This window comes from Solenopsis invicta, chromosome 3 (assembly GCF_016802725.1).
Source record: "Solenopsis invicta isolate M01_SB chromosome 3, UNIL_Sinv_3.0, whole genome shotgun sequence".
Lineage (NCBI taxonomy): Eukaryota > Metazoa > Arthropoda > Insecta > Hymenoptera > Formicidae > Solenopsis > Solenopsis invicta.
Genome location: NC_052666.1, coordinates 12,019,165 through 12,034,055, shown reverse-complemented (window position 1 = coordinate 12,034,055; position 14,891 = coordinate 12,019,165). Strand labels below are relative to the sequence as shown.

The 14,891-nt window shown below is 38.3% G+C and overlaps 3 protein-coding genes across 3 annotated transcripts; 1 reads left to right on the top strand and 2 right to left on the bottom strand.

Annotated features, from left to right (window-relative positions):
- Nucleotides 1–1,983: 1,983 nt before the first annotated feature.
- LOC120357398 lies at nt 1,984–2,940 on the bottom strand. Its single transcript, XM_039447584.1, has one exon. The coding sequence runs from the start codon at nt 2,938–2,940 to the stop codon at nt 1,984–1,986; it is 957 nt and encodes a 318-aa protein (XP_039303518.1).
- Nucleotides 2,941–8,627: 5,687 nt separating this feature from the next.
- Nucleotides 8,628–12,481, bottom strand: LOC120357103. The gene is made up of 2 exons (XM_039446802.1): nt 11,315–12,481; nt 8,628–11,231 (listed from the first exon to the last, which is right to left on the bottom strand). Exons 1-2 carry the CDS (start codon nt 12,442–12,444, stop codon nt 8,699–8,701), a joined length of 3,663 nt encoding a protein of 1,220 aa, XP_039302736.1. The 5' UTR covers nt 12,445–12,481; the 3' UTR covers nt 8,628–8,698.
- A 567-nt stretch (nt 12,482–13,048) lies between these two features.
- On the top strand, nt 13,049–14,045 carry LOC120357104. The gene is made up of 3 exons (XM_039446803.1): nt 13,049–13,115; nt 13,201–13,263; nt 13,454–14,045. The coding sequence occupies exons 1-3, from the start codon at nt 13,069–13,071 to the stop codon at nt 14,025–14,027; spliced, it is 684 nt and encodes a 227-aa protein (XP_039302737.1). The 5' UTR covers nt 13,049–13,068; the 3' UTR covers nt 14,028–14,045.
- Nucleotides 14,046–14,891: the final 846 nt, after the last annotated feature.

Sequence of the window (14,891 nt, the reverse complement as noted above, 5' to 3'; positions counted from 1 at the left end):
TCAATATGTTTCGTGCGTGTATGCATCACAGGATTCTCCGCTAGACTGATAGCTTCGCGGTTATCGCACATGATATTGATGTCGGTCTATTCCTGTAATTCCAGTTCAGTAGTATAGTAAGGCGGAATCTAACTCAGGGATCTGAGGGGGGTGCGGGGCCAGGGGGGAAATTTCACGACGCGTCTTTGCCGTACTGACCATGATGATGTCACGTGGGGGGAACGGGAGGAACATTTCACGGCATGTATTTGTCGTGCTAACCACGCCTTGAAGGGAGGGGGTGATGCCACATGCCTACTCGCTCGCACGCCAATGTTCTTTTTGCCGTGCTAACTGCGTTTTGGAGGCGTTGTCACCTCGATTTGTGCGGGGGCAGGGGGAATTTCACGGCACGCGTCTTTGCCGTACTGACCGTGATGATGTCACGTGGGGGGAGCGGGAGGAACATTTCACGGCATGTATTTTGTCATTCTAACCACGCCTTGAAGAGAGGGGGTGATGCCACCTCGCGGCGTTAGCATAGATGACATTACGTATGCACTGTGCTCTCACTCCTTCCTGTATACCTTCTTGCTCGCACGTCAACGCTCTCAGTCGCCGTCTTGGAGAAGAGGTGATCTCACCTCACGATGCTAATTATAGCATAGGTGATGGAATCGCACATGCGTTTTCTTTCTCACTCCCTCCCATATATTGCGCTCATCAGATGCTGCGATGCGGTGTGGCGATTCATCATCCTCCTTCCCCCCATACGTTTTATCCTCGCTCGCTTGCTCATGCTCTCCCACGGCTTATCTTATACTTCGCACGCCAATGTTCTCAATCGCACGCGTTCTTATTTCTAAAATGAGAACACCTCTAAGCAATTTTTTATCTTACCATGCAGCTTAAATTTTCGATAACACAAGAGATACGTTTTATCAAGAGGTATGACAGTGTCTTACACCAAGTGACCGTTGCATATTAAACACTTTTTTATAACACGATCGCACTATTGAACGTGCATTTAACGTCTATTGAACCGATATCAAACATCTATTAGACGTCTACGTCTACGTCTACCATACGTCTGTCGTACGTCTACCGTACGTCTATCGTACATCGACCATACGTCTACCATACGTCTATTGTACATCGTACGTCTATCATACTACTACATTGTACTACAGACGTTTGAGTGTAGTAGTACGTTAGACGTTTGATAATAGTATGGTTGACGATCATACTACTACATTGTACTACTGACGTTCGAGTGTAGTACGTTAGACGTTTCATAATAGTATGGTTGACGGTTCAACCATACTATTATCAAACGTCTAACGTCTACGAATTATTTATGTATTACAGGGAAAGATAAAAAAATAAACCATAAATACGTTTATACATTTTTTATTTTAAAGCATCTTTTTGACATTGTAACCAATAATTGTATAATTTAAATACATTCTGCATAGCACAATTCTTAATATGTTTTGCACATCGTATAGTGTTCGCTGTATCCAAATTATTTAAAGATTCAATGTCTTCATAATCAGCATCCACGGTCTCGATGATAACATTATTTCTTACATTGACATCAAGTATATTCTTCAACCATTCTCGTTTTTCATGGCCTTTAACGTATACGATAGCTTCATCATCATTTTTATCATATACAGCTGTTGAAATCAGGTGCTTCGCTTTCGGATACTGAACTATTCCATCTTCCCATTGTAATCCATGGTGATAAGCAGTCAACCAAGAAACGCAAGATCTTTCGGATTTTGTCAATGCATTCCATGGCATGGAATTCGTAAAAATGTAATGCGTGAGAACGTTTCCTTGTTTCAATACCGCTACTTCCTTTACAATAAATTTTTTTCCAATGGTGAATCCTTGCAGATCCACAAATGTTGGCACAACCATGACAAGTAATTTTTTGAGACTGTACCATATCACAAAATATCTCGGTATTTTATTAAAGATATTTGCTAACGCTGCATTTTACATGATTTTGCGCACAACGTTAGACAATGGACAGTATTCAATTACACGATCATGTAAGATAAGGCAATAGGCGGTAGTGCTCGCTGGCACATTTTCTTTGCAATCAAATTCAATGCGCACGTCCACAGTAGCACTTTTGATGGACTCGTTTTGCCGCGAGCAATCAATCACTGTAAAAGGTCCTCTTTGCAGAAATGTGACCACGTTAAGCAGCGTATCGTAGCAATCACGTCCATAATAAGATTTACGAAAACGTTGGTACATGTCAAACAGGATGGAGTATCTAGATTTACGAAAGTCTAGATTAAAGTCATCGTACGGATAAAATTCAGAGTTGAGATAAAGTTTCACATTGATCAAATTACAATCGTTAAAAATAGTAGCATTTTGAGACATGATATTCTTGCGACCGGTCTGTAGTGCAAAGATAACGAATCGAGGCTTTTCTAATTGTGTTGCAGTTTTAACAGCCCACGAATGTTTGGTTGTGCTTTGCAGCAAGGGGTACTCATACAGATCCCAGGAACGAAAACTCATACTTAGATATCGCCCGCTTTCCAAAGCTCGTAGTATGGACAATTTATTGACTTCATTTAACGTAACATGTGGCATTCGCCACTGTACTTTGAACAATTCAATTTCCGGTTCCGTCGTTCTATTCGTTCCCACATTAGAATTGTTATCATTGCGCGCTCGTATCAAAATTAATTCATGGCGTGCGTTAACAACCATGCGTTTGTAATCCTCATAAAAGCCCAGCAGTAAATTTAGCGGCACGCAAAAATTGAAATAATTTTCCCACAGAGTGGACGACATGTCCCATCCGGCATTCTGCATTATCATTCCTTTGTCAAACGTAAGAGATACATAGTTCTTTAGAGTACTAGTGATTCCAACGTTTCTGTTGCGATCAATTTCCACACCCTTGATTTCATATCGAATTTCATCAAACATGAACGCTACACAATTATTTCCAAGTTTTATTTCTGATGCATCATCGTCATCATCATCATTTTTTTTTCTTCACTAATCTTCCTTCGACATAGAGAAAACTTTCGCACGGCAATGTGTATAAATCCTGTTGTTGTATAGGTATCCTTATTTCATCACTATGTCCAAACGTAGTGTTAGCGTATGGATTATACGAGTGAGTTTCAATCTTGACAATGCTATCGTCAAAGATCGGGTCACCTCCAATGTTTAGAATATCAGACATCTCAGAAATTTTGTACGGTGAATCCCAGTGATCTCAAATATGCAACGTTTGATGGAGTAAGTTTCTTTTTACCAAGCAATTGGATATTCTTGATTGCTGTCTTTTTGATCTTCTTGTTGCAAATTGTGTCTCTTGCTCATTCAGCACGAGCATCTCACGTTATCGTCTTCGTACGTGCAATCTAACAGTAATCTCCTCTCCGCGGAAATCAATTAATCGACCGTTTTGATCCACAATGCGAATAGTCATGTCAGTAATGCTCCGTACGACGATCGGAAGGTAAATGATCTGTGCAGGCGTTTCCGAGATTTTATACCCTGGAGGAACACTCGGTGAAAATTCATGTATCGTATGCACGCACTTGTCGTTGCTATACGCACCAGCGGTCAGGTTACCTTCTATGCGAATAATGTTTACATTGATTATATTTATAGGTAAGTCTGATTCGTGCCATTGTCGAGGTTCAAGCATACGATTTGAGGAAAATCCCAACAGCGATCCAATGTTGTTGGATTTGCTAAAATTTATTCGATAAGAGCACTTGATCTTGCTCTTCATAGTATTATTGTTGGCGCAAATCATAATCTCGTTATCCTCGTCTTCATCGATCTCTTTATGAAGCAACTTCTTCCTAGTAACATCATTTAAGACATGAGATATAGCATGTCTCAGATACTTGTCAATGTCACGCAGTTCGTACGATCCTTCGGGAATGATAACTTCCTTGTCGTCTCTGTCATAGTCAAATTTGTTATTTGAGGAATTTATATTAGGTATCGTATTGTAGGTTTCAAAGTCTGTCAGACCGAGCTCGTAATCACCATCGCTTAAATCTACAGCTGGAAAGTAGCTTACCGCGAGGACGTTACTTTTGCCGGTTAACGTAAACGTCAGTGACATGTTGTATACTGAGTTAAATAGCGAAATGTTGATCTTTAAATTGATTGTCAACCGACTGTAGAAAACGTAGGCATAGTTGACCACAGTTGCTTTGATTGTAACGTTGATAACGCGCGTGATTGTACTCGATACGTGTCACATCACTGTTAAAGTATCGCACCAATTCTTGTGGTGGTCGAAGATTACCAAAACTGTCGAAATATATAGCACGATTCCCCCTCTTTGCGTACGCCACCCAATGAGTACCCGGTCCTTCGACACTGTCCAAATTCATGATACCGCTCTCGTTTCGGCGTGCTCCCCCCGTTGGTAATGAAGTACGCATAAAAATTCCTCGGAAATGTGGAATGCGCATACGTTTTGCTAGTTGAAGTAATTCAAGGTTTGTAGTAACACCTTTTGGCATTTTTAATGTTTCATCGACATTTTTTTTTTTTCTTCTTGATACTGCTCCGCCGCGCTTATACGGAGCGAGATAAACTCCATGACCTTCCATGACACGATTATGACGTTTTAATTCCTCCAGTTGACGCTGTGCCGCTTTGTTATCATTTACGGCCTTTGCTACTCCAGCCGCTCCTCCGACCAATGACCCGAGAACTCCCAACAATGGCAGGACGGGTAGGATACCACCACGTTTTGCTACCGGAAGTATCCGCTTGCGCGTTGTCTTCTTCTTTTTCTTCTTTGATTTCAGACCCATACCGATTTTCATCTTGGTTTTCATAGCCGCCCAAATTGCTGTCGCAGCAACTTTCTCTCCGAGACTTGAATCTCTCGCTGTAATGCGTTTCCGTGTTTTCGAGGCGAGTATATTATCAGCCACGTGTCTTTTCGCGAGATCGTTGCTGTGCGAATAGGCTATATTATGCTCACGACACGCCGCATCCAATGGATTGATGCCTCGGTCACCTCGAGCCAATCGCTCTTCTAAACGTGTTCCTGGACCGCAATACTGATAACCGGGGATATGTAATTCGAAAGGAAGTGCATTAATCGCGTGATTTAACAAACCGCAGCCTTTCGCAGGCATTCGCAGCAATTCTTTCTCAACGGTGCCAGACCGTCTATATGCGTATGCTGAGACGGTAAATTATAATGTTTGAAACACCGACGGTACTGTTGAACCTCCGAATCTGTTTTTATATGTTTGGGCAATTTGTCCCATAAATGATCGATGTAATTGTGAAACTTTTGTAGCAAAACAACTTTTGGTATATATTTTAACTGTTCGCTAGTCAAACTGTGTACATCACAGATATCTGACACGATAAGAAACATTTTGCATACTGAGCGATTTCACTCTACGCGCCTCTATAAATAGAAGCTACCCGCAATAGAAATTTTTCAGTTTATTGTTACCGTAGAGGGAAAGAAAATATGCGGTTTGTGCGGCAACCGCAGGCAATTAGAGTAATTAATTTTGATGATAAGGTAACACCCGAAATAAAAACACGCAGACATGGAAATATGCTACCGATTTCTATACGTGGCATCATTTGCGGTCCGTCAAATTGTGGCAAGACAAACGTGTTGATAAGCATGCTAGAAAGCCCGCACGGTGTACGTTTCGAGAACGTGTATGTGTACTCGAAATCGCTTCAGCAGCCGAAATATCGATATCTGGAAAACTTATTAACACCGATTGAAGAAGTTGGGTATTTTGCATTCTCCAACAACAGCAACGTCATTCCTCCGAGCGAAGCGCTTCCGAATTCCATCTTTATCTTTGATGATGTAGCATGCGACAAGCAAGATACGATAAGAGAGTACTTTGCAATGGGCCGGCATGCTAACGTTGACTGCTTCTATCTCTGTCAGACGTATGCCAAGATACCGAAGCATCTTATACGTGACAACGCGAATTTGTTAATTATGTTCAAACAGGATGGCACCAATCTGAAGCATGTATACAACGATCATGTAAACACTGACATGTCTTACAAGGATTTCTGCGATTTATGCCAGATTTGTTGGCAACAAAAATATGGATTTCTAGTAATAGACAAGGACAGCGCGCTTGTCGATGGAAGATATAGAAAAGGATTTAACGACTTTACAGTACCGTAGAATGATTAGTTGTTGTCGATACGTTGAATGTTCAACATGGATAGTAACATAGATCGCGAGAAGATAGCTAAACAGATTGTAAAAACAAGTAACACAATTCGCAAAAAATATCGCGCATTAAATACGGGTAAAATGGAAGAAAATATTGCATTGGAAAGACATTTTAAGCCAATTATTGAACCTCTAAAACAGATTGTTGAAAATACCGTTGGAGTTGAAAATACCATTGAAAATGGGTCTAAACAGGCTGAGAGTGAAGCATTCTTTTCGGGAGATGAAGAATACGTGGAACCAAAACGAAAACGGTCGAACATTTCGTTTAATAATTCAATAATGACTTCTACTCCAATTAAATTGCAAACTGTACCAATTAATTTTAATAAAGCATCACAAATATTACAAGATAGCGATTTATTGCAGAATCATGCACCCTCCGTTGAAGAGGTTTTCGAAATCACCGATGAGCCGCTTGTGATGTCCGTTCGACAACAGTTAGAAACGTCTGAGGGGCAACAAAAATTACAAATACATTATGGTCCATTGGGACAAAAATATATGGGAGCTGTTTTGAGCGGTAAAAAAACGGTCAACGTAGATAATGTTTACGGAGTTTACTTCAACAATACCGGAACGATGCTTGGTAACAAACGTATTGACTTGCACAAGAACGATGATATATCCATATACGGTAAAAGATACAAGGGTACTCAAGGTCTGTACGAGTTAATTTTCATGAAAATACCCAACGCTGATATCTACACGAATGACGATGTAGAGAAGTATAAGGATATCATATTAACTACAAACGCACATAGGCGAGACCATGGTGAATATAATCCAATACTAGGTAACAAAGGACACAAGTATAAAAATATAATCTCCCCCATGTTAGCACTGGATAAAGTTGGACGAGGTATACCGAACAACGTTACGTTAAACGACAACAAGATTGATTACGTTCATTGGAACGATCCGAACGAACTCGTCGATCGTCTTCGATTGCTCGAGGTCTCACGCCAAGCCGGACACAACGCTCACGATAACGAGATCCTGTCGATTATCGAGGAACTTCGCGAAGCTAGTTTAATTATAAATTGAGTCGTGCTATTCATATTATTTTAGTCAACGTTGAAATGTCAATCAATAAGTTTGGGATATCGCTCGGAAGTAGCGGAACGGAATCGTATTACAAATGGAACGGATTAATAAGAAGTTACGTCCGCGATAATGCTCTTTGCAAGGTCAACGCCAATTTTGATGCAAAGTCATGCAAGATTCGTCACGTAGCGTTACCTGTAGATGATAGCGATGCTGCCAATAAACGATATGTACAACAGAGCATACAAATTTTGAAAGATCACCAGGACGAAATCGAGAGGAAGATTGTTACTCTCCAAAATAAGGTGGAGATTATGCTTAACAAAATTCAAAGACAACTCCATACAGTGACTCATAGCGCAGAGTAGAAAAAACGATACATTAGATCTCTCCATCATTTGTGAATCAAACATGAACAATTCCGAAAAGCAGCTGTTAGTGGAGGAACTTCATGCTCCAGCGAGAAGAAATTTTCTGAGAAGGCATGTCATTGTTCGCGGATACGATGACCTGTGGCAAGCGGATGTGGTTGAGATGCGACCTTACATGAGATTTAACCGAGGTTACCATTACATACTCACCGTTATCGATGTATTGAGCAAGTATGCATGGGCTGTGCCTCTCAAAGCCAAGAGTGGCAATGAAGTGGCTAATGCGATTGCAAAGATAATACGAGACGATGAAAGATGTCCAAAAAATTTGCAGACTGACAGAGGAAAAGAATTTTACAACGCCACGGTACAGAAACTATTGAAAAAACATGATATCAATCATTATTCAACATATTCCGTAATGAAGGCATCAGTCGTTGAACGGTTCAACCGTTCATTAAAGAACGACATGTGGAAGCAGTTTACGCTTAATGGAAATTATAAATGGATCGATTTGTTACCACGTCTCGTATTAGAATACAACTCGCGAAGGCATCGTACTATTGGTATGCGACCTATCAATGTTACCCCTGCGATTGCCGAAAAACTCTTATCCACTGTGTATAGTCGCATAAAAATTGCTGCACCCGCGCGGTTCAAAGTGGGTGAATCGGTACGCGTGAGCAAATTTAAGACCATTTTTGATAAAGGTTATACACCGAATTGGACTACGGAGATATTTAAAATTGCCAAAGTGCAGAGAACTAATCCCGTGACGTATTTATTGAAGGATTCCTGTGGAAAACATATCAGCGGTGGATTTTACGAATATGAGCTTCAGCGAGTCGGTAATTCTAACTTGTATCTCGTTGAAAAAATTTTACGCAAAAGAGGGGATGAGGTTTATGTGAAATGGCTGGGATTTGATAATTCACACAATTCGTGGATACACAAGGATAATGTATTGTAAAAAAATGTATTACTTATTTACAAGATATTTGTAATTTTTATTACAATTACACAAATATACATATATTATACAAATTAAGTGTTTTATTTACATTGGTATTTTATAATGTCCCCAAGGCAACGTGTCAATAGAATCTGACATAATATATCGCTTATCGTCATACGGACTAAGAGCAATTTTCGTTTCGGATATAGTATACACCTCATGCAATTTCGATCTAATACTTGACTGCTGTCGTGTCATTTCAATCTCATCATGTAAACATCGCGTGTAATCATCGAAAGTTATCGATTTTGCCACAACGTTGCTCTTGATTCCTTTGACTTTCTTCGTGTCGTTTTTACCATCAACGCGCAAGGCATACATCTTTGCTCTAAGCCCTATGAATTCGGTCATGATCGCACCATTGTTTTCATCCTTCATTAAACCTGGCACTTTTTTATTAACAAGCGGAATACCGTATGCATTATCAACCGCGTAATCACTCGTGTCAAATTTATTAATATCGCGCTTTATAATTTCGTATACGTCATCACATTCAATGTTATATATTAAGCTATCCGTATCAGTATACATAATTTTACATTTCTCGCGAAACATCGGCGCCATGTATTCATGATGAAATTCATACAAACATGTCTTAGATATGTCAAGGATGCACATACCCACATAGATTGGTTTGTCAAATTTCACCTCAAGCTTACGCATTTCGATTGCAACCAAATTCTCTGAAAAGACACTACGACTGTGGAAATTTGGCATAGCGATCATTGCCTCCGCGCCGTATCTGCCTTTCCATTTTGTCACAAGTCGCACATCGACGTGATTGCGCACGTTCTCCATGGTTTTGCCAAATACTGCGTTGTTCATTAATTTGTATAAATTTTTTTCGAAATTGTTTTTGGCGCATGTTCTGAAATCTGTATTTAACTGAATATAATCGCGAAGCCATGGTGATTGTGCAAACTGTAATATGCGATGTATTTTTGTCACTCGAAGGCCGTGACGAGTACACTGCTGCAGGTTACGATAATGTATGACGTAACGTTTCTTATCGTATAAGGTTGCGAGGAGCTTGTCTTGCCGCTTGCCGGGCGGTTTATCACGCATTGGACAGAACGGTAGGTCAATGTGCGCATCATGTAAATGTTGTGGATATTCTAAGTCTATTTCAAGAATGTAACCTGTTGGAGAATCTAGCGCGATGTCCATAAAATTAAAATTTGTTACGTCATCTACCCATCGAAAATCTTTGTATGGTAATGGCTGACACATTGCCCAACCATACAAGTTATTTACATCAAAGTACATCAGGTACGATGATGATTTCGATGGATCGTATGACTTCATGTACTTGTTGTTGGCCTGTGCGTACCTGTTCGAACATTGACTCAGACCACCACGTGTGCCACGTTCGATGAACATGATCATGTCAATGTCTGTTAGCAGTTCGAAATTTACATGTGTATATTTCAACATTGCATCCCACGTAAAACCGGGTAAAGTATAATAATATGCGGGATCGAGTCCATAACTCGCGATGCAACTATCGCGAAAATTCTCAAAGATATCAGCCAACAACAGTACGTCAGTTTTCAAGTATAAATCGCTATAATCTCCGAGCGTTCGGATGGAGAACCGCTGCCACACGTTGACAGCATGCGCGTAATCGCTCTCGGATACTGTGTCACCCGTCAATGAACTGTAAAATAATTCGCGCGGTGGCAAACATGACTCTTCCAATTTTTCTACACAGTCAACATACTCGTATGGGAAGACACCTTTTCGTGTTAACAGATCGAAATTTTCTGTTGATAAATTACTATATTCCCGTTGCATTATGCATAGCTTATCTTTACTAAGAAAAGATGCCAATTTATCGAGACTAGATGCGAGAAATTTGAAAGAATCGATAAATCTTAATTTTATGCAATTTTTCTGATCATTTTTTGTAAACGAAATATATTTTTCTTTTGTTATCGGAAGTAAATCTATTCGTCCTTCATATGCTGTAGCTATTTCCTTGATGATAAAATGCACGTCGTAGCCAGATAAGTTATGGAAAACTATAGGAATATAATGCGAATCTTTGTAATTTAAATTGCAATTTGAATGCGCTGCACCTCTGAATCGACCGGTTAAATGACAATGATCGCGTACCCGTTCTATTTCATTCGTAAATGGTTTTTCACAAATGTGGCAATGTGTAGCGTTGTTAAATTTTTTCCAATCGTTTTGTGTTAAATCCATGGGAACATTAACCGACAGAATATTATTTACAATTTGTGCTAAATCTTTAAGTTGCTCGACGAACCACGCGATACAATTCTTATCGCGATGAAACCGATACATTGATAGCGAATTGTCATACGCACAGTGTACATAATATGCTATGCTAAATACTCGATGATGCTGGTAATTTTTCTCATCCTCAGTCTTCTCCAGGATGCATTCCAAATCGGCGTATACGATAAACGGCATTCGTTCCTTTCGACAGTAATTTTTAAAGCTCAGCCATTTGTCATCTTCGCTTGGTAATATGATAGCGCAATCGTTTATCTTTCCACAGTCCATTGTGTGAATTTCCAACTTGTCGTTCGAACTAAAATAATGTAGACATCTGAAATATAATTTATTTTTGAGAAATTAGAAAAAATATATTTATATATACATATTTTTGTATTTTCCGAAATATATACATACCGATCACAAAAGAATTTCTTATTCTTTTTCTTACTGAGTTGTGAACTCATGAGACGGGACATATTCTTTATCAACGCAAAATGTCCCACATTGTCATCCTGCACGTATAGCAGATTTATATGTTTGTCCATTTTTCGTTCGGTGAGTCGTATAGGAAAAATAGATAATTTCTTCTCCTCGATGCAGTATAGATTAATGGAGATTTTGTTGAGAATTTCAAACTTTTTAATTTGTGGCAGTGTCATTGGAAACTCAATGCCTTTCAGATTTAATACCGTAGAATAATGTGGATATGAAGATTCTCGATCTGTATTCCTTTCAGCAGGATGCAGACTGGCCACCACTGACCATGCAAAACATGCATTGTCATTTGATTTTACATTAACTATCGCTTTCTTCATCATAATTTTACTTGGTAACTGGATGTTGCATCCTGCATGCAAAGGGTTATATTTGTTTATATTTATTGTTAAATTTAGTATACGCGACAACGCCCATCCGCTATCGCGTTCTTGGAATTCCTCCAACGATGCTAGGATTATCTCGATGACGTGTAACTGGTACCACTCATGCAAATCGGAGCATTGAAAGAGTTCATAATTTCTTGTTGTGATACACTTATTAGCGCGTTTGTCACCTGCGACAAATTCACCATTAAAAATAGCGTTTATCTTTACGTTGCCATGTCTCTGCATGACACTTTGCACGTGCTCAAGCACAATTTCTCGCGCATCCTCTAGAAATTGATACGGTTCAATGTGTTCGAAATTAATCACAGCACCAGTCAGTATACGACTTTCAAAAACTGTATCTATCTCACGCCATCGGAGTCCAGCACTATATCCAGCGCCCATTTGCACAAACCGTCCACGCATCATTTGTTTCAAACCTTCTAGTCGCGTGATACAAGCGATCACAGATTGTCTTCCGCCGATTGACAATCGCGGATATTTACTGCGGCTACGTTCATCTAACGATTCGATGAACTCGATACAACGTTGCTCCCACGCCATATACTCTTTATGCGTATTTAATCGAGTGGATTGCTCCACCAAATTGCGCTCCGTTTGCTCCATTTTTACAATGTGCTTGACTGCATAGACTGATGGGATGCATCGCGATCTTGTCATTTTATAATGACACCATCACTTTAAATGTTATTCACAGTGTATCATAGTTTGATACATGTCTAAAGTCTTCTTAGCTGTCATAAATCAGCGCTTGTAAGATTCACATGTATATTTGATATCACTGACTTTGTAAAATTATTAAATGATCTCATCGTGATATCAAATTACTTTTAAACGAGTCACAGCAGGCGTTCGCTAAAAAATACAAAACTGTCACATTTGCTCCATGACTTCATCGTAATGTCAAATTATATTCAAACGTGTGTCTAAATTAATTTTATAGATCTGTGATATCAGCGCCTATGATATCATCACAGCTGCTGTACTCTGACGCATGCTTTTATGCTGAAAATGCAAATCTGCAATACTATATGATTTCATTGTAATATTAAATTACATTCAAACGTGTCTAAAACTGAGTTTTACTATCCTGCGATCTCATCACATCTGTCAACGCTTGCAAGATTTACGTTTGAATATGTGTATGATCTCATCATAAAATATGTAATTTCCACATTTGATGTCGATATGGTGGTGGGGATTATAAAATAAAAAGAACTTTAAAAACGTTACTCTCATCAGTTGCTCATTGTTAGCGGACAACTCTTGAAAAATACGAGAGAAATGGCGAACTACTACGTTCCAATCCAAACCGAAGTTTGCGAGAAATCGTAAGTATCTATACATTTTTATACATTCCTTAAATTATATTTTTTCATATTTTTGCTTCTACATATCCATATTTCTTATTTACAGAACATTGCCACACACATCAATGAACTACTATATTCCGATCCAGACCGAAGCATGTGAGAAATCGTAAGTATCTATAATTATTTTATATACATTTTTTCATATTTTTCATATTTCATGGTTTCTTATAAAATCTCTATTTTATTTATTACTTATAGAACATCATCATCATCATCATCATCATCATCATCATCATCATCATCATTATTATCAATATTTTTTGTTTTATCTCATTAATCTGTAATCTTATTTACAGAACGCCACCACGATACACATCACACATTTTGGGGAGAAGGTTTGCACTAACTCCTACATCTTATAAATGGTTGGATATCGGAATCAACGCAGGATCTATATCCTACGTGGAATTGGTGCTGGGCGACAATCGCGGAAATCAAATTGCTCTGCCTTATAAAACGTGGAGATCGTTGATTGAGAAACGTATGGACATCGAGGGACTTATGCAGTCAAAAACGACTCCATTATTGATTCACGAACTGATTGTGCAGCAGATTAAACTGCGTGAAGAACATATTATAAAATTAACATTACACAATACTTATATTTGCATGAAGCCTGCAACTGTATCATTTATGTTTGAACTTGAGCATTGTATTGAACATGTATATTTCGCACTGTGTCAGAATATGAATAATGTTACTGACAAATATAAATATTTTGTAACTTACTTGCGTCAGAATTGCATCACTAATAAAAACGATGCAGTAAATATTTTGCGAAAAATTTATGATAAAAGTTCACATATTGAATGTGAATTAATAGCTTATGCTTCAGATAATATTGCATACGATTCGCTAAATGACAAATAAAATATTATAATATGTACAAATGTGAATATTGCATACGATGTGTTAAATGATAAATAAAATGTTATAATCATGTTATGTGCAAATTTGAAATAATAATAAAAATGTGTAAATTGAAATTGAACTTTTGATTATTTTTCCTATCCTTAGCGAATGAGGCTGATAGCTATTCAGTGTGGTACAACGTGGTTGTCACAGCTGTGACAATGACTTGAGTTTCTTTTGTTACCAAGAACTCAGTTGTAAGATGAGTATTAAATTACTATTGTCAAAGGTTTTTGACTGTGGGATTTAACATCTCGTAGATAAATCACGTACATTTTGTACTATAAAATGATGGGCTGCGCTCCTTAGCGTCAGTCATAAGGGTTGAACTGTCGTCGTCGTCGTTTGTATCTCGTGTGCATTAAAAATTGTCTCACGAACAAAAAATGGCATACTTATGAGTAAAATACCCATGTAATGGAGTAAGTATATTTATAATATACTTAATATTGTTTGAATATACTAAACGACTGATTGAATATACTAATATACTGAATATTGTTTCGTGTCACTAGTAGAATACATGTATTTTTTAATATTTTATTAAATAAAATTTCATACTTTACAGCACATTAGAGTTGGAACCGAAAAAATTGTAAACCAGGTGTCTCTTCAGAGAGAGATATTATTAAAATATACACCAGCACAGGTATTGTTTTATGATATTTATATATATTGGGTTTATATTACACATTATAATGCTTCTTTTAATTTTCCAGAATTTTACAATAAAAGTAAATGATATAGAAAAAAACATTAAAATAAGAGTGATAGATGGGACCTCACGAACGGTATGTCTGTGTATAACTATGTGCATGTGAG

What these genes read in the sequence shown, in the direction of transcription:
- LOC120357398 (XM_039447584.1), bottom strand. Translation starts at nt 2,940, where the DNA reads ATGTTTGATGAAATTCGATATGAAATCAAGGGTGTGGAAATTGATCGC.
- LOC120357103 (XM_039446802.1), bottom strand. Translation starts at nt 12,444, where the DNA reads ATGACAAGATCGCGATGCATCCCATCAGTCTATGCAGTCAAGCACATT. An exon ending in AAGAAATTCTTTTGTGATCG is followed by an intron (nt 11,232 to 11,314) that starts GTATGTATATAT and finishes ATTATATTTCAG; the next exon opens with ATGTCTACATTATTTTAGTT.
- LOC120357104 (XM_039446803.1), top strand. Translation starts at nt 13,069, where the DNA reads ATGGCGAACTACTACGTTCCAATCCAAACCGAAGTTTGCGAGAAATC. An exon ending in ACCGAAGTTTGCGAGAAATC is followed by an intron (nt 13,116 to 13,200) that starts GTAAGTATCTAT and finishes TCTTATTTACAG; the next exon opens with AACATTGCCACACACATCAA. An exon ending in ACCGAAGCATGTGAGAAATC is followed by an intron (nt 13,264 to 13,453) that starts GTAAGTATCTAT and finishes TCTTATTTACAG; the next exon opens with AACGCCACCACGATACACAT.